The sequence below is a fragment of the Lingula anatina genome, chromosome 5 (genome assembly GCF_051362555.1).
Source record: "Lingula anatina isolate TDL-2025a chromosome 5, LinAna3.0, whole genome shotgun sequence".
NCBI classification, from domain to species: Eukaryota; Metazoa; Brachiopoda; class Lingulata; order Lingulida; family Lingulidae; genus Lingula; species Lingula anatina.
The window spans coordinates 16,464,204-16,483,586 of NC_141771.1; the positions used below are offsets into that span (position 1 = coordinate 16,464,204).

General features: G+C 39.3%; 3 protein-coding genes across 4 annotated transcripts; all 3 read left to right on the plus strand.

Annotated features, from left to right (window-relative positions):
• The first annotated feature begins 809 nt into the window (after positions 1 to 809).
• LOC106166091 (uncharacterized) lies at positions 810 to 4,589 on the plus strand. Its single transcript, XM_013544511.2, has 2 exons — positions 810 to 967; positions 1,705 to 4,589. The coding sequence occupies exon 2, from the start codon at positions 1,769 to 1,771 to the stop codon at positions 3,437 to 3,439; it is 1,671 nt and encodes a 556-aa protein (XP_013399965.2). The 5' UTR covers positions 810 to 967; positions 1,705 to 1,768; the 3' UTR covers positions 3,440 to 4,589.
• A 972-nt stretch (positions 4,590 to 5,561) lies between these two features.
• LOC147761741 (uncharacterized) lies at positions 5,562 to 8,940 on the plus strand. 2 transcript variants are annotated; one of them, XM_087013913.1, is made up of 2 exons: positions 5,562 to 5,677; positions 6,526 to 8,940. In XM_087013913.1, the coding sequence occupies exon 2, from the start codon at positions 6,550 to 6,552 to the stop codon at positions 7,990 to 7,992; it is 1,443 nt and encodes a 480-aa protein (XP_086870039.1). In that variant the 5' UTR covers positions 5,562 to 5,677; positions 6,526 to 6,549; the 3' UTR covers positions 7,993 to 8,940. The 2 variants fall into 2 exon arrangements, with proteins under 2 accessions (XP_086870039.1, XP_086870037.1); XM_087013911.1 differs by having other exon boundaries at positions 5,599 to 5,746.
• Positions 8,941 to 10,211: 1,271 nt separating this feature from the next.
• LOC106166081 (uncharacterized) lies at positions 10,212 to 17,641 on the plus strand. The gene is made up of 8 exons (XM_087014352.1): positions 10,212 to 10,360; positions 12,962 to 13,093; positions 13,820 to 13,886; positions 14,432 to 14,688; positions 15,172 to 15,420; positions 15,730 to 15,895; positions 16,604 to 16,884; positions 17,326 to 17,641. The coding sequence occupies exons 1-8, from the start codon at positions 10,312 to 10,314 to the stop codon at positions 17,370 to 17,372; spliced, it is 1,248 nt and encodes a 415-aa protein (XP_086870478.1). The 5' UTR covers positions 10,212 to 10,311; the 3' UTR covers positions 17,373 to 17,641.
• The last annotated feature ends 1,742 nt before the right edge of the window (positions 17,642 to 19,383 follow it).

Genomic DNA, 19,383 nt, shown 5'->3' on the forward strand with positions numbered 1-19,383 from the left:
AAATCCACCCCCTTTACACAATAGCACAACCACCGTAACCCAATACATAGGAATGTTTTGAAAAACTTTCAAAGATGATAACCCATTGTTGTTACCCAGTATCGTGGACGTGCAGATATAAACAGATGGAGCTGGGGGCGTAACTCCCTAACTTACAGAAAATACATTCTCCCCCTTCCTTTTTTTTTTTTTTTTTGCATGGTCTAACTGCAATATACTAGCATCTTTTAGTACAAGTACGCTAGTACCAGTAATAGTCACACTTCGAATTGTACAACTTTTCTCAACTACCACAATTTCTCAGTGCAACACAGAGAAAGACTATGCTGCAATCTTGGTTGACAAATTTTGTGAATGTTATTGAAGGGTTGTAATATGTCTCTAGTAGCAATAGTACTAATTACTGTCTTTTACTCTCTGACCACAGGGGTCGCATCAGTGTCTCTTACAAAGTTAATGAACCGACACCTTGTGGGAACTGAGATGTCCAAATGTGTGATTTCACCGAACCCCACTGTTGTATCCCCCCTCGTACTTACTTATAACCTTCTGCTGGGAAACAGGACCGAGACACGGCTATCCCCCTCATACCACTGTTTAAAAGGCGGGTGGGTGGGTGGGTGGGGGGTAGGGGGGCAGTTACATAAGTGTAGACAACGTGACAATTACGATTTCTCACATGGGTCTGTCTGTTCTTTTTGTTATCGGCTGTCTGACCTTCAAAACCAATCTTTGTTAATATTTAACTATGTACATACAAATATCGGTGACGTGTAACAATAAGTTATCAATCTATTTGGGATAAAGCCAAGCAATACTTTGTTCCACGAATATCACTTTGGGAAAATTACACGACTCAGTGCACCTAAATATAAGCCGTGACTTATTTATTTAGAAATTTACGTAGCGTTCCAAAGCCAAAAAGCTGACTCCAGCAAACATGAGCCATTGATGGGTTTAATATAGAGTAAGTATGGCTTTTTGATATATATATATATATATATATATATATATATATATATATATATATATATATATATATATATATATATATATATATATATATGTATGTCAGATAGGGAGGCATTTAATCGCCTGAGAACATGTTACTGTACAGTGTATCTACCAAACCCGAATATGGCGCCTTTTAAGCACTTACTAGTGCAAGTTACTTGTAGAACAATTACAGATGAAACGTTTTTGAAATGAAACTTTTCTGGGCAACAGCAATTTGTTGAAAGTTTTGTCCTTAGATCGAAGTTCACTTCGAACCATCAGACATGATGGGTTCAAAGTTTACTTGTTAGTACGCCAATACAGGGGTTGCGCATGCGTTATTTTTGTTCAAATTTGCGGAACTCGGTATCAGATGATCAGATGCGTAATGCACAGCAGTAACGTCTCAACGGTATTTTATTCAACATTTTCTAACCAACTCTTCCTTGCACTTTGATTTGTTGTTTCACACCATTTCTAATTAGGTAATTTAGTTTAACATAATTGGTTAGATACAGTACTTAAAGCGCCATGTCTTCCTGTTCATTTCAACATTAGGTACGTGGTATGTGATATGTGTGAGTGTGTGTGTGTGAGAGAGAGAGAGAGAGAGAGAGAGAGAGAGAGAGAGAGCAAACAATTATAGTCTGTAGTATATGGCTTTTAAAATAGGTAAAAGGTCACCATGTATGAATCTTCATGTCACAGGTGCCTTGCAAGAGAGAAGAAACAAAAAATCCTCGACCAACACACATTCCATCGGTCTACCACCATGTCAATGACTGAGAGAGATATAGCCATCAACCTCATCTCGGCTGTTGAAGCCAATCGGGTCAGAAAGGTCGAGCAAATCTTGAGAAAAGGACCAAAGCGGTTGTGGTCGGCTTTGATTAGCAATTACAAGCCACACGCCATTGGGTCAGCAACTGTCCTTCACGTCGCCGCCCTTCAAGGGAACGTACGCATCGTTGAATTACTGCTGGAGGCAGGTGCCGACCCAAACGTACCAACACTTGAGGTGTTCCAAATCACATCTCCAAGCCCCAAGTTCTGGTCCACCAAATCCACGCCGCTTCACCTGGCCGCCTCCGTCGGCCAGCATGAGACGGCGCGAGTACTCCTCAAGTTTCGGGCGAAAGTGGATACACAGGACAAGAACGGCAGAACCCCACTTCATCTGACATACATGAGCAAGGAGTCTGCTTGTGTGGCAGACGTCCTGTTGGAAAACCGCGCATGCGTGAACTCCATGGATGTCGACGGGAGAACCCCGCTCCATTATGCAGCCATGCACGTTGAGATCGAGACGGTGAAGCGTCTTCTCTCCGCTGGCGCCGACATTGATCTTCAGGATCACGACGGGTTGTCGCCCCTTCTCTGGGCCATTAAATACAGCGCGACGAGGGTTGCAACATATCTCTGTGCGTGTGAAGCAAACCTCCAACTTCAAGATGCCAAGGGCATGGCGCCACTGCACTGGGCAGCTCAGATAGGGCTACCAGAGTTGATCCATCTCTTTGTCGGCGTGTTCCGCGTGAACGTAGATCGGCAGGACGCTCTTGAACGCACGCCCTTGCACGTGGCGTGCCTCTATGGGGAGAGTGGAAGCGCCACGGCTCTCCTTGAATATGGCGCAGACGTCAACGCTTTGGCTCAGAACGGATATTCACCGCTGCACTACGCCGCTAAGAGTGGTGACTTAGAATCCTGCTCTCTGCTTCTCAAAATGGGTGCAAACGCGACGCAAAAGGACCGTTGGGAAAGGACGGCAGCAGATCTCGCAAGAACATCCGAGTTGCAAGATTTGCTTCAAACTGGAGAGGCAATGTCCCTGTTAGACAGGCAGGCTTTCCCCGCCAATGATTCCGACGGAGAATCCCTCATAGCTACTGGTCCTTGTGACAGCCGCCCGGGATCTAGCAAGAAATTGAGTTTAGCATCTACACGTCAGGAAAACCTTACTGACGACCAGAATCATGTTTCAGGCACAGACAGACCCAGCCATCGTCTGAGGTCCCACACCATAGAGCTACTAGAAAACATCACCGACGAGATGAAGGAAATTAAAGAGGCAGTCTCAGACATAAGGAGCTCCTCCAAGATTCCCCAAGTCTTCCACGAGAAACCATCGGACTCATTGGAGGCTAAACTTTTTCTTCTTGTGTCGAAAAGGATCAATTGTGACTGGAAGGATTTGTTCCGATCACTCATGTCCAAATTCCATCAGTCGATGATTGTTGAGTCGAAAATCGAAGAAATCGTGTACGCGAACGAGAAGGATCTCTCGGAACAGTGTTATATATCTCTCGTCAGATGGCGACAGAGTCGCGGGCTGCGCCTGCGCGTTGACGAGCTTATCGATGCGCTCAATGAGATCTTTAGACGGGATATAGCTGAGGAAGTGGAAAACTTTATTTCGGAGAGAGATATTTGCCAAACATGAAGCTTTTAAGAATACATGCTAATGTTGAATTTTGAGTGGCTCTCAGCAAGTCAACCGTTGTTTCCAGTCCCATCCTGGATACCAGACCGCCTGTGATTTTTTCCCGTTGTCTTCCGCGGCTTCTTTTCCCATTGATTTTGGCTGTAGTGGTCAGATGCTCAAGACCCCCATTCATCATAATGTGGTCGAAAAAATTCGCTTGTCGTTTTCGAATTTTGTAAAAAAAAAAAAAAAAAAGCGATCTTTGAGCGTCTACATCTTTCAACACATTTGTATTTGTTTTTCTATATGCATCATTCGTCTGTAAAACGACATATCAGTTGCTTTGATGTTCTTCTTCGTTTGCTTACTTAGGGCCCAAGCTTTGCATCCATACATAAGAATAGGTTCAATGTAACATTGTAAAACTTTCTTTCTTGTGATAATTGATAGATGCTTGTTCATTAAAACTGATTTCATTTTTTTGAAAAGCTGCCTTTGCTTGAGCAGTCCTTAATTTTATTTCCGTGTCGCTGCGCTCACCGGCTGCAATGCGAGTTCCTAGGTATTTAAAAAGAGGGCTTTGCTTTAGCTCCGTTCCGTTTGTGTAAATTTTACAGTTAGCTATTTCTTTCTTTCGGCTTACTACCACTACTTCCGTCTTCTTGTTGTTCAACTCCAGTCCTTTTCACCACTTTATGTTTCCACAATGTTTAGAAGTTCTTGTACCCTAAGTCTGCCTCGTTTTCGGCAATCAGAACGGCGTCATCCGCGTATCGCAGGTTGTTAAAGATGTGACCACCAATATTGATTCCCAGTTTCCCATCTAACTCTCATTATTTCTTCACTGTTGAGAGAGAACTGATCAGGAGATAGTACACATCCTTGCTGACGCCCCTTTTAATTTTTTTAAATGAGCTTAAGTCGTTATCGACCCGCATAGCAGCTTTCTGTTCCCAGTATACGTTTTTGACAATTCTAATATAAATATGCATACAATAATTTAAATGCAAATCACTGCAAATGTGTTTTCCTATTTGATCACAAATGATTATGACATAAAATATGTTATTGCATCAGATATAAACTTGTTTTTATGTAGATGACAAGAATCGTTCTGTAATATTCTTGAAACAGTCAAAAGGGAATAAATATATCACACTGTACCGGTGAAAAATGTTTTGAGGTTAATGGGCGACTTCCTTTTTTCATTGGGAATTTGTTTTTGGAGGGAGAGAGAGAGAGAGAGTGAGAGGGTGAAATGGTTTGATCTTACACTGCATTCATACCGCGTTCATACTGCAATTTTGTGTTGAGCACTGTCCTTGTTTGCTATCGCTCAATATATAGGCCTACCACGTGAATCATTTTTACAATCTCTGCGTGGGTCCAACATACCTTATCAGAGCCCCTTTAAACGTAAACTGGGTGCACTGATAAATTGATAAGTTAGAAACACGTTTCGCAATAAAACGTCACTGTCGTTGTTTAGACAGTTCTATGTCACACAAGTAGGCTAACTCATGCGCCTTACATCACTCCCTTATATTCCTCCCCAATTTCAGATAGTTATTTAGTAAAAGACAAAAATATGTCAAGGTATTCTGTTACAGACAAAACTATGCTAAATACATGCCTAGATGGGGTTTCTATATTAAACTGAAGAATCTGACCGTGATCAAGTGTCGTAATTAAGGCCGACATTGCGTTGTTATTTGATGACTTTTTAAAATTTTTGTATTGAATCATAATCTATTAATATCAAATTCAAATAGATCTGTCCACGTATTTATCTTTGAAAATTATTTTTATTTTATTTTATTTTTTTTTTTTGGAAGGGGGCCGGAGGGGGGGGGGGGGAAATCCTGGATCCGCCCCTGCAGGTTTAAGAAAAGCGTAAGACGGGAATTACCTGTGCAGAGCACAATACCACCCTGTTGTACGTGTAATTTTTTCACGTACACGTAGGCCTATATGTGCCAACACGCAATGTACGTGCATAGGCATGGCTATGTAGAGAAATCGAATAACAATACCAATTTTGACTTACGGGATTACGGAATACGTGCAAGCACGAGTATAGGCTCTACTGGTACATTACAGGGCACAATTTACAAAAATACATTATAGATGGCAGCACACATCCCGCAATGCCTGCAATGCCTTGTATTGGTACAAAAGCTATTTAAAGCACCTTTTTTTAGGTCACGCTCCTGTAGGTCGCCGCCATATCGGTGTTATGCTTTGAATATCATACAGGTACATTGTACGTTGGTGGAATGTTGGTTTACACTGATGCAAAGGCTCTTTCACACCTAGCGTAAAGAGGTACGTATGAGTTTCGTATGTGACATCCACTATATAAACAGCTTTTCAAGCGTATGAAATCACCAGGGCAGGCTACCCTGTTTACAGCATACCCCTGTATATATAAGAATAAAAATAAAAGCAGCGTATGGGATTGTTTTGGAACATGCTCAAAACATTTAATCTCCCTCCGGGTATTCGAACGTTCACCGACGTTTGCCTGTGCACTCAAGACGTATAGGCCTACGACGTAAGGACTGCGAATGGGCACTTTGTCTCAAAGGAGAGCACACAGCACAGGTATAAAACATCTGCGCATGCGTGCAAAATTGACAGAGCCTGCCAGTGTTTACAGTCTAGTTCATTTGGTTTAATTTGCTTTCTTGTGTCGTTTGAAAAATTAATGGTGAATTCTTTGTTGATTATACGTATTAAAAGCTAAATCCAACAGGCTTTGCTAAATTGACGCCTGCTTTGTATATAGGCCTATTTTATGTAAACTGAGCATAAATACAAATGTTGCCTTTCTGCGTCCCAAATGTGCCTACAGTATGAACAGGCACTGAGCTTATTATTTTTTTTAAATTTATGCCCTGGTTAGTGAGCATCGGGGAGGGGGGTCACTGGGCTAAATTTGGCACGTATAAGGTTGTTGCTTGGTAATATGTTAGGCCTGCCACCGTAGGATTTTAAAGCTTAATTGCCTCCCAGATTTTAAGTAGGCCTACGACGGGAAACTCAAGATTTTTACTTAGTTAAAATGGTTAAATTACAAAGAGGACTATTTTTTCAAATTTCAGCAAACGTCAAACAGATAGGTGACAATGGCGGCACAGACATCCCTTTCACTTTCTGACAAGGGCACGCTTCGCCCGCTTGGGCAGTTTGAGAACGCGTTCGCAACAATGCATGGATGTAAGAACACAACAATAGCCTTCACCTCGTGGATGAACTCGAAAAATTTCCTCTCAGACGATGTTTGGAAAACTTCACTTCACCTGCTCCAGAAAAACATCCCACACCTTCGTATAAACATAGAATGGAAAGACGGCAAGAGGTACTTCAAGTACATAGACGATCCCCATGTGGATTTTGAGATCTTGGATGTGACGTCAGACGATAACTGGAAGACTGTGCACGAGGATATGATGAGCGTGAGGTTTGATAAAGAGAATGCACCTCTTTGGAAGATAAAGATTTTGCGTATGCCTAAGGTATGTGATGTCAACCACAAAGTGGAATCTACTCCAGATGCCTCGGGTGGTTTTGAAACAGTAGTAGTGTTTGGCATTGATCATGCTGTATTCGATGGAATGTCAGATATACTGATGTTGAAGAAACTGCTTCAAATCCTTAACGCGGTCACAAAGAAAGAATCAATCGAAGATGACGAAGTCGTCACATTTCATCGGAACTTGGAGGCGTTGTTGCCCCAAGACAAGCTGGAATTCAAGTGGAGAGACTATTTCCAAGTAATAAAAGAACACATACACAGTTTATTTCCTTACCACAGTCAGTACTTGACGTGTTTTCCACCACCACCAAAATCAGACGAGGGACACACAAAAACGATTGCTTTCCATTTCACGATTTTAGAAACGGAAAGAATCATAGCAAAATGCAAGGAATGCGAGACAACTGTTCATGGCCTTTTGGTGGCTGCTGCATCCACGGCTCTAGCAAATGCCATAAACGAAGGAAAAGCGCCACGTAGAATAGATGTTCCGTCATCCCATATGGTTAATATGCGACGTTTCATGCCACCTGAGCTTCAAAATGCGTTCGGTCTTCTCATTGCTTCGGTTCACCTCACAGTGAGTGTTCCTGCTGCTGTCACCTATCGATCATTTTGGGAACTAGCCAAGAGTTCAAAACGGACACTTCACAATAGTTTGAATAACGGAGATGCAATAGAAGGTTGTAAAATGTTCAACTACTTTGTCCCTGACGATAACAGCGTGAAACGATTGATGGCATCTGATATATGCAAATATGAATTTGGCACTTCAAATATGGGGGACTGTGACAAGTTGTGTCCTCCTGAAAAAGCAGACGATAATGTTCATGCCGCGAGAATAGTTTCCTCCTCCGCGATGCAGAATTTGTCCAAACCGTTTTATCACTACCTGCGTAAATTCCGCGGTCGCTTCTGTTACAATCTTGACTACGGGACCAACAGGGTGTGCGAAGTGAACGCCATCAGATATGCCGAGATGACAGTGAAGCTGATGAAGATGGCGGCTGGCGACGAGAAAATGTGGACATAATTCGTAGGCGTACTTGTAAATTATTCTTTCCTTTGCACAGTGGTTTTTAAAGACTGGAATGGTGGAGGGGAAGATGCTGGACAAAAAGAAAAAGATTACAGTCAAATTGGACTGTATGGTATCTTATATTAGAGCCCATCATCATTTGAGAAAAGGAGGCCAGGGGATTTCTTTTCTTTTTTTTTCTCTTTTTTTTTTTGAACCCTGGTGTTGCGTGTTGCAGACACGAGGCTTACAACATATAATTTTATAGTATAGTTTTAAAAGATGATAAATTTGAGGCATAACTTAGGCTGGGAATAGAAGCCTAGATGCCAACATATCCCCGAAAAAATATCCTTTTTGATGGTTACTCTTTAAGAAACGGGTCCCCCATGTCATTTATAGCACTATTTACAGTGGTGTTGCAATACTAATGTCACCCCATGTAGTTTAAGTCTAGTTTAAACCTATGGTACATGTATTCATACAGCAATCAAAGAAAAAGTTCATAATATGTAAATGGTGTTAAAACTTGTGAAAATATTTTCCTTCTTTCACGAAGCAAGAAAGTTAAAACTCATTCGATGAGGTGAGGCAACATTCGGATGCTTGACTAAAAAGGGAACCTTTCATTGTTTGCAAGGAGACTACTACTGCCAATCGTGTAACGCCAAAATTGAAAATGTCATCCTTTGTTATATGGTACAAGGTACCACTAGTTTCCCGATCGTTTTGACGACAATTTAATACGGTGATTAATATAAGGATAACTATTACTCGTGGCAGAATTTTTAATGAGCCCGCAACACGCATAATCTGCAACAAGAAAATGTTGTTGAAATGTGGAATCTTTGTAAAAAAAAAAACGGAAAAATACTGTTGGTTATATATTATCAGAAAATTACCGGCAACATGCATAAATAGTTGCAACAATTCTGAGGAAAAAATTCATGTCTCCATGGACAAGTTGCAGCAAATAGGAGTGGTGTGCCAATATTATAAACGGTTTATACGTTCTTTTTTATTTTATTTTATTTTATTTTATTTTATTTATTTATTTATTTATTTTTTTTTTTTTTTTGGGGGGGGGGTTAAATCGGTAGAAACACTCTGTGTAAAGCCAAGGAAATATTTAACGCTTAATCACTTCGTACCTGACAAATGTTCCGGTGAATTTGGCTGTATCACACGGCTTGCAGGCATGCGGTTGATCAGTGCGATTGTTCCTAATATAACTCCATCGTGACTAGCCGCTGAGTCACATACACGTTAGGCTCATTTCCATATTGAGCAACTTGGGCAGATCACATAACAACGCTAATTTGACTTCATATGTGACACTGTCCCGTTGCTGAAGTATTGGGAGAGTCAGCTTAATTAAGACCCCGTTCCCATACCTAGATCGATCTAGCAGAATCAATCCATCTCCAGGGGGTTTCTCACTAAATTGCATTCAACTCAAGCGGCTCTGATGTCTGGCACGCGTACTGAAACTATTATAGGGGTAATTAACTACCGTTTACCTTACCTTGGAGAAACAATGTAGGTAGATCCTGCTGGATAAATCTAGGTATGGGAATTGGGTCTTAGACCATGAGCAAGGCCTTGTGTTATATTAAGTAAAAGCTTAAGGGTCGGTGTTTCAGATATCATGCAGTAAAAGTTCCCCCACTCGGACACTGTTGAACTTAAACAAGCAAAAGGGGTCATTACAGCTTTATAAATACAAGGCTATTAGAAAAAAAATTGATTAGTTTTCGTTGTGAAGCAAAGATTTGTTTTATCAGGGCGCAAGTAACCATGTATTGTGGGTAGCCAAACCACCAAATTTCATACTTTGCCAGAAAAAAAATAATAATAATTATGAAATAAAATGAAATTTGAAAAAAAGGAACAATGCAGAACACGATCGCCGATTTGTTTCTCGGAAAGTCGTAACAGGCAGTAACCGATTTGTTTCTTGGAAAGAAGCAACAGACAGTAACCTCTCTTACTTTCGCCACTTTTCATATCTAATCACCCCCTTTAGCGTCGTGCTTTAATGCTCCCACAACACATAGCCCCAATGTCGCCTGTATAACTTGTAACTTGGGACGACAATCGTTTAGGAGAACGTGGGACAATAAACTTGAAACATTTAATGACTCACGAAAAACCATTAAGATTCATTTGAAAGGAACGTACCCCGCAATATATGACACGCAACTTTTTACATCGAAGGTATATATAAGCACTTGTTGTCGAGTTGTCAGGTATTCATATCCAGGACAACAACATTGTAAGCATTTGTGTTTGAAGCAAAACAGACTCCTTAGGCGCCTGCGATCGGTGTACAGCATGGTTTTCCAATGGACGGTTGGATTGTTGCTTTTCCTTGTGACGTTAGGTAGGTGGCAAGGGTTATACATTAAATAATCATTGCATTTTTTAAGCATTACATGGTCCCGCTCCAAGGTTCTAATGGTTTCTTTTGTGCTCGTTTGTCTGTCTGTCTGTCTGTCTGTCTGTCAATCTGTCTACATGTATATGTCTTATTTTTTGAGGGCAGAAAAATATCACACAATATTGGAGTGTATAGGCTTTACTGTACAATGTAGAATTGAACTTTTATCCTCATAATGCCTTTTTCTTGGACATAAGGGACTGGCTGCTATGACAACTTTTTTCGTCATTATGGTGGATAGAAGCTCTGAAACGCGATCGTTTAATGCATCGCAATTGCGTGGCCTATGTCTTTATTTAGGAATTTTGATTATAAACTAAAGTGCGCTTGCCACGGACTCTTCCTCGATCAAAATAGTTCTTAGCCACGACAGGATTATCTTTTAACAAATGCCAAAAATGATGTTATTATGGAGCAAAAGTGGAGTTAATACGGACACTATCTGACTGCTTTTTGCAGTTTTATGTTAACGAAACCACATTTGGTCAAGTAGGCACGAAAGACAACCATGTTTCTTTTCCCCTCACAAGAAGAAAGGAAGCGTTTTCCACGCCTTATTTCATCAAAACTTTAGGTTTTGACTTTGATTTTTTTTTTTTTTTTTTTTTGATGTAACGTACCATTAATAGGCGGATTCAGGTGGCTTTACAATTTGCGCCTATGCCTATATAGTTTTGTGCAATAATGGCGTTGGAACCCCTCCCCCCCCAACCTTCCCCTTGCTATTCTTGATCCGCAAGAGTGGAATTCATTTTTAACAAGTCTGGGGAAAAAACGGAAGAGGGGAAATCTTCACAAACGGCTACTCGGCGTATAATCATCAAAATTTAGATAAATTATTTATCCTTCTAAAACAAACCAGTTAAAGTTGTGGCAACTTGTACGGGATTTCAGAAGATTTTAAGTTTCCCACAGATCGTCAATTTAGAATCCTGCCCGAGCTCATTAAAAACAACAGCCTCCGGCCACTGGTAATTATTTTCAGATGAAGCTGTTCATAATGAGATGCGTAATTCCTACGCAGAATCAATTTACGACCACTGTGACAATAACGACCACTTTGTACAATTGTTTATGGTCTTTTTTGTGATTTGTTTTCAACACCCGTCACATGATTCGCCTACCACCATTAGGGAAAGACGATTCTCACCAACACGTTTTATGTGAAACACTTACAAGAGATATTCAATTCATATAATCATCTCATTAAAAGGGACATCTTAACGATGACTGTACAGGAACTATCCATCTTGGTTAACAGAAGAATTTAACAACCTAAAAACCTAGTGATCTTTTATGCCCCTCCAAAAAAGAATATTTTATGTATATGTAGTGATAAACTGTTTATTTATTGAAACGAGAGAGTTGGACATAGTAGTGCTATTTTTGTCAAGCTCCGCGTCGGTTTTATCACAACACGACAGGAAAAAACGAAGCAATCGCAAATAATAAGCTAGTTGAACAAGGCATGCCGTGTATACGGTTTGTACTTGGCATGTGAATGTATCATTGTGTCATCTATGTGGTAGCCTATGGAGAAAAGGGTACATATGTAGGACAAAAAGTTTATTTCAAATTAGGGTATAATATATAAAAACCATGCTATAATTATAGTTGGTGTTATACCAGTACGGTATATATACAGTATGGTGTTATTACAGTAATTGCATTTGATGATTTGTGAAGAAAGTGAGTTATCGAATAGTGCCCCCCCCCCTTTTACAGGCACGGGCCCCTGTTTCACAAAAACAAGCAAACAAATAAATAAATAAATAAATAAATAAATAAATTAGGTTCTCTGCGTAAGAACTTAATTACCAAAGTTACATGTCCACGTGCGTAAATCTCACCCTATCAGGAACAGTGTTAAAGCACTCTCACGGAAATCCAAGTCAACTAAGCCAGGGAACTGACTTTTTTTTTTTTTTTTTTTTTTTGTGAAACTGGGGCCAGGTCATGGAAAACCTATCATTATTAGTCTCACTCAAATTAACATGTTCGTACATATATACACAAGGTTTAGTTAGAAGGTTATTTTATGAAAACTTGTCAATAATTCATTCAGGGAATTCTCAGTGCCATGGCATTTATCCAACTCTGTTCTGGCATATTATACTGGAACTATTTATTTTCGCCTAGAGTTAGGTTTTTGTAAAACAAAATAATTTCCTTTTTTCGTCAGTTTACAGTTAAACCCAATCTTCAATGGTTTTTGACAGAAACGAACCAAGTTTAGTGCTTATGTACCATTTACCTTTCATTTTAGAGCATCTTAAACGTAAATGTTTTTTTTTTTTTTTCAATTTTGATAAAAAAAAGAATAGATCTATTATTGTTTATTTAAGTTTTATTCAAATCCGTTAGGAAATGTTTTCATTACGCCAGTATTATTATTCATATCTTATAGTTAAAAGTATTGTTTATTATATGATTTTAAAAGGCGAGCATATCGTGTTAGAATAGCACATTTCCACCTTTACATGTGTAAGTATGATCCTGGAATAAATACTGATTGATTTAAAAAAGAAACTATTTCATTTGTAGGGGCAGTGAAGAGTCAACTTTCCAATGATCCGAACCCTAGCACCGCCTTTCCTGAAGCACCTGCCAGTACTGACACTACATTACCGACAACAACACCAAACACTTATCCAAAGAAAGACGGCGACGACAAAGGTTAGTGTTTGGAACCAATGGTAGAAACATGTGACCAGATTACATAATAATAACAACAGTGTCATGAATTTCAATTCAGATAATCCAAATAAGACAATTAAGGGGTAACCAATGGCCAAAACCATTATCTGTCGCACGGCGAAGAATAAAGTCGTTGCACTAATCTGAAGAACAAAAGCAAAGGTTGTATCACAAATAATGCCTAATACATTTAAACTTATTTGAAAAGATGTCCTAGTGTTCTTGTCAGTAGAGCTATTGTAGAGATAATATACCGGTGTTTACTGCATCTCTATTAAATACGTTTTTAGATCACACAGCGTTTGTTCTAGTTGACATTTTCGTTGCTTCTTTTCATTCCTTTTATTTACGTTTGGTTTGTTATTTCTTTATTCTGTCGCTATTGATAACTCCGAATTCTATGTTTGAAAAGCAATTTCCCTTTAACTGTGCTCTGTCAGGCCTGTAGCCACGGGGGGTTCGGGGGGTTCAAAAGAACCCCCTTTTTACCGGTAAAAGGTCCCCTCTGGGTAAAAATTTTATCTAGGCACATGAAGGTTTCATGGTAAAAGGTCCACTTTTTCAGAAAAAGAGCCCCCCTTTTGTTGACCATAATTTTCGAGGCCATTTGATATCACAGTTTTATAATCTCGTAACTTCTCGTCTCATCACGCCAACATCAACCATTGAGTGACGTCACAATGGTTTCTGTTCTGTTATTTCCAGATCCCTCACACTTGCACACAATGACCATATGTGAGGACCATCAGGAGACGTTGAGATGTCCAGAGGGGTACGTAATTATGTACTACTCTCACATTAACATCATTCATTTACTTTTTTTTTTTCATTTCATCTACTCAGTACAATTACGCCGTGCTTACAAACAGAACGGGTAATTCATCTTTTCGTCATGAAATCTATTCATTTTTTTAACATCACATCATTTCATATTTTTCATATTTCGTATCTGATATATGGACTTTCGGGAATATATCATCTACAGGTAGCTTTCTCTGCTATTTTTACTTTTGAATTAAGGTGTTCCCATATATTGTAAAATAAAGCACAGCTAAACCCATACAATTTCAAATAGTGATGCTGTCCCGCTAGGACCTCAACTCGAAGCACCGATGGCTTTTATCTCCTGTGTGATATATGTATCACTTCATACATGTTGTATTATTGTTTGATTATGTGTATCATTTGGAATTATTTTGTCTTTGGTAGATTTCAAAGCAAGTACACATGGATAGGACTATGTCCCGTCCAATGCTCAACAAATTATTATTATTATTATTATTATTATTATTATTATTATTATTATTATTATAACAGGCATTTTGTAAAGATAGAGAAAGCGTTCTTCGGCCGGGACAATCCTGAGACCTGCGTCCCAGTTGGGACGACGCAGGACGATCTGTGTGAGGCGACAGGAGTCGAGGAGGCCCTGAATGACAAGTACTGCAATGACGGAGGTCAGGAGTGCACCATTGTAGCCCAGAGAGACCAACTCTCGGGTGACGATTTCAGTGACCGTTGTAGACTGAGCGACACAGACACCTACTATCTCCGCGCTCACTACAGATGCAAGGGTAAGTTGCCTTTTTTATATGAGGGGATTGAGTCCAGTTTCAGTTAATTTACAAAATAAGTCTGGCTGATAAACCCCAATTAAATCACTTTCATTTTTTTTTTTTTGTTTTGTCACTCTTGCGAACTCTCTCGTGATTTCTGGAGATTTTGTTTCATTAGCATAAATTTTCACATCAATAATTTTTCACTAAGTACAACTGTCACCTTTCTAACCAATATATACCACAATAGGTGTCATGATTCCTACTCACCCTGTTCAGTTTTACAAGAAAAAGAGATGGAGAAATCTGAAACTCACATTGGGTTACATGTGAATGCAGGGGATTGATACAATAAGATACTAACTTACGGTACTCAAAAATTATCGTTTGTTTTGTCTTCAACTCCTCACAATAACTTAAGCCGTTTTATTAAGTTAAATTTATATTCTTCAATATTTTTTTGTATCACTTGCAAAATTATGATTATTACAATTCATTCAGTTATCCCAAAAGAACCGGAACTCCCACAATGCACCAAAGAACACGAGGGCTACATCCCTGGTGGAAAACTGCTCAGACGCAACGGATCGAAGGAGGAGTGTAAGAAACTCTGTGAGTCTCTGGCAAGCTGTGCGGCCGCCGATTATTTCACATACGACCGTTCTTGCTATATGCACTGTGCTGAGAGAGCGTGCCAACCCCTCGTCACCAAGCCTGGCAGCTTTCATTTTAAGAGACTTGCTTGCAACGGTAGGTAACGAAATACATAATAGTAACATCTAACGTCAAAAGTAATTTAAACATGTTTTAAGCATTTAGATATCCGTTTACAAGACAGTCACATAAATGGCTCCTTTGGCGTTTAGAATGCATATAATTTCACTTGGAGTTGACCTCATTGGTAACACAGTACTTTTATTTATTATTTTACGTATTATTTCAACGAAAAACCATTGACGTTTTACCGGTATAAATTATAAAAGAGGTTATAAAATTGCTGCTTTTAAACTCTTGTGCTTTATCACACTTTCATTTTCTTTTCTTAACAAAATTGTTCAGATACAATTCCGAATTCCTTTGAGTCTGCCTCTGTCGGTTCTCGTTCGTATGGAGGTGTAAAAGTCGCCAAGACGTGCCTGGATTCTTGCCTGAGAAATTGCCACAACGTGACCGAGTGTCTGGCCGCTGGTTATGACCTTAGCACCGGGGAATGCTGGTTCTACGCGTGAGTGTGTGAAATATGTAGTGACGCGTTCCCAGCTATCGTTCTACGAAGTTCGATCCAACTCCGTGGGGGATCTCGCTATATGCAAGCAGATTAACTGAATGGCTCACCCTTCAAGCAGCTACGGAGCTGATGAAATTTTGTGTGCGCTTGGCTTCTGGAAGGTTTTTCACTTCGGTTTGAGTGTGATTAAACGCACGAGAAAGTAAATCACCCCTAGCTGCTCAAGGACACATGTCATTCATTTAATCGGTTGCATTCATCGAGAGTCCCCGTCCCCGCAGAGTAAGATCGACCTTCGTAGATCGATAATTACATTGGGGACGCGCCCATCTATTTGCATTTTCTCCAGATCGACTTTGCTGAAATAATACACATCTGCGTTATCAATCATATATGTGCAACAGGTGCGGAAACTCGATTGCCTTTAGAATTTGACATTGTGTTTTAGGGTCGGTAAAGACTCATGTGTCGTTTTTTTTTTTTCAGAAACAACGTCTTTCAATCTTATAAACGTAAAATGTACGAGTACTTAGAGCTTGGATGCTTAGAATTCTTCTTATAAGATTCCATTCTTTTCTCAATGTTGATTTTAAAGATAACGACGATAGAGAAAGATAGTTCTAATCAAAGGCGTCTTTGCTAAAACAAAAAACCCGATCGGAAGTTTAAAAATCTTCTTATGCAGTTTTGGTCATCTCTTTGCAGAAAACCATTCGAAGCCTGTGGCGCTACCTATGCTTCTTCCCACTGGGCATTTTACAAAAAGAAAGACTGTCCCCGTATAACCTATCACCCATGGAGGTCCAGTCATCGGTACCCCTGGACCAAAAGGCCCTGGAAACAGGCTACAGCCACTACCCCCGTACCTACCTCTACCTATTCAAGTGCCGGGACGATTTCGGCGTCGACCACCGAATCGACAACTGAGTCGACTACCGAGCCGACTACAACCGAGCCTAGGCCGACCTACAGCACTGATCAGCTAGGTATGGGGGGTGGTTGTATCTGAGGGTGAAATTTATTTCGCTGACTTCGGTCGGCCTTTCTAGATCCTCGACTGGTTATCGACGCAGGAATGAGAAGCGCTGTCTTTTATCTCAAAGTCTTTGGTCGTTCCAGTCGAGCATTTTTCTGGACATCAACGTACATTTAAAATTTTAAAAACTTTCTGTTGTGTTCTGGTCAAAGTAATACAGCGTATTTGGAGGGCGAGCTAAATTTAATTCTTGTGTCAGATTTTCTGTCTCTTTGCCACTCAGTTACAGGGAGTAAACGTACAACTCGACACTGGAAATTGCAGTAAACCTTATCTCTGAAGCTGAAACCCATTTCTTATTTGCTGAACAGTATTAATCAAATGACAAACGATACCTTTCCATATTGTAACATGTCTGCTAGTATTCTTAATGTGCTCTCTTCATTTTCAGAAAAAATTGTGAAGAAAATACTGCTGAAGATTCTGTATGACTGGTAGTGTTTTGAACGCCTGCAGTCCATCGCCATCAATTTGAACAATGGAGCACTACATGTCTCTCAAAGTGTTTCCCGTCATTGCATTATGACAATGGCAAGTGACACAACGAAATCGCTTTTTCATCAGGTTTTAATATTTGTTAAGTACACGTATTTTTTCGCACTAAATAAGCAAACTTCATAACTAATACCGGTACCATAATTAATGCAAATTGGTTTTGAGTATACTTTCAAGAGTGAAAAATCTCGACAGTTAAAATATCCATGAAACCGTACTCAAATGCCCTTGTACCTAGCAGCTGTTTTTAAATGGCGCATTTAGTTTGGAAGTAGGCTACATTACAGTTAACACTTACTAAATACTACACAATGTTGCCGCCTGTATAATGATCGGCAAATTGGGAATACAACTCCGAAAGAAAAGAAGAGCATATAGCTACACATGTATGAGTACGGCCAACGGATGTGAATATTTTATGCGCAAAACCAGTCCCTCAATAAAACATAAGTGCAAAGTATGTCGTATACGAACGAATGCAAGGCTACCGAGCAAGTGTATATTTCAAGCACTCAAGCAACTTATTAGTAAGGACGCACGCTGCAGGCTACTGAAATAAAACGTTAAAATTACTCTCTTTGTTGTTTTTTATTATTTTTTATTAATGACACCTAGTAGGCTTGTTAAGAGGTCAAACGCTGCATTTTATAGTACAAATGTCTAACTTGGCATAAATGTTCCTTGGGCCAAAAGAAAATTTTTTATCCAAAGAGACGCCCTCTATCGATACATTAATTAGCATAAATTATGCAAATTAGGTGCCAAAATATATAATATTTCATATTTCCATTAATTTTTGGCCTAGAAACATGTATAGATTATCAAACCTGACTAAATTAGGGACAAGGAACCCATTTTTGATCATTTGGAAGCAATTGGTGGCCATTTTGTGCCTCAAATCCAAGATGGCCGCCACCCGCCATTTTGAAAGTGGACATAATTTTGCTATTTTATGTTGAATTTTGAAGCGTTTGGTCTATATATATTTGATATAAATATCGATTCCTACTATTTTGGGGCTGAAAAAGTCATTTTTGATATTGTTTTGGTGATAGTAGGTGATTTGAATGGACAAAGAGGGTGTTTTAAGTGCCTACCACATATGTGTGAATGCTGCAAAACCATGGATATTGATAACCCGTATTCAAATATATCTCAATGCAATTTTTTGTTATATATACCATTGCTATTGGACTATATTATGAGCAAAAAAAACCCACATTTTTACCATTATGGAGGCCATTGGTGGCCGTTTTATCCCTCAAATCCAAGATGGCCGCCAAAACCATTTTGAACATGAGCATAATTCGCTATTTTGAAACTACATGTACTACATCTTTGTAAATGAGTAATACGTCGTTTTATATTATTTTCTGGTGCAGAATACATTATTTGTTTCTTAAAATGTGTGCCTCAAATCCAAGATGGCCCTAATACGCCATTTTCAATTTAAACATTATTCACCATTTTGAAACTATTACACCTTCTTAAGCGTGCCATACGTCATTTTTTATTATTTCCTGGAGCAGAATGCATTTTCGGTTTCATAAAATGTAAATAGAAACTTTTATAAGCCTCCAAATAAATATAGGATTCAGTTGCTACATGGGCCTGCAGTTTATATGTACAATGAGTAATCCAATTAGTACAAAAATGCTTTTGCCGATCTATAAAACAAGTGTCAGCAAACAAAATGGCTGAATTAAAGCAAAAGAATACATCTTTGACCGCATGAGGAAAATTTTTAGCCATTATTTTGATCAAAACCAAGTGATGGTTGCATGCCGCTATTTTAATAATTTGGTGTTATTTATAATCTTTGAACTGTGGGACCCTCATTCGCTTGTATTAGGTAAAATGGCACTATTCTTGGGGCTCAAAAGTAATTTTCCAGTGCTAATTTGGTGACAGAAGATAATAAAAAGGTAATATAAGGTTGTAAAATAAATTCCAA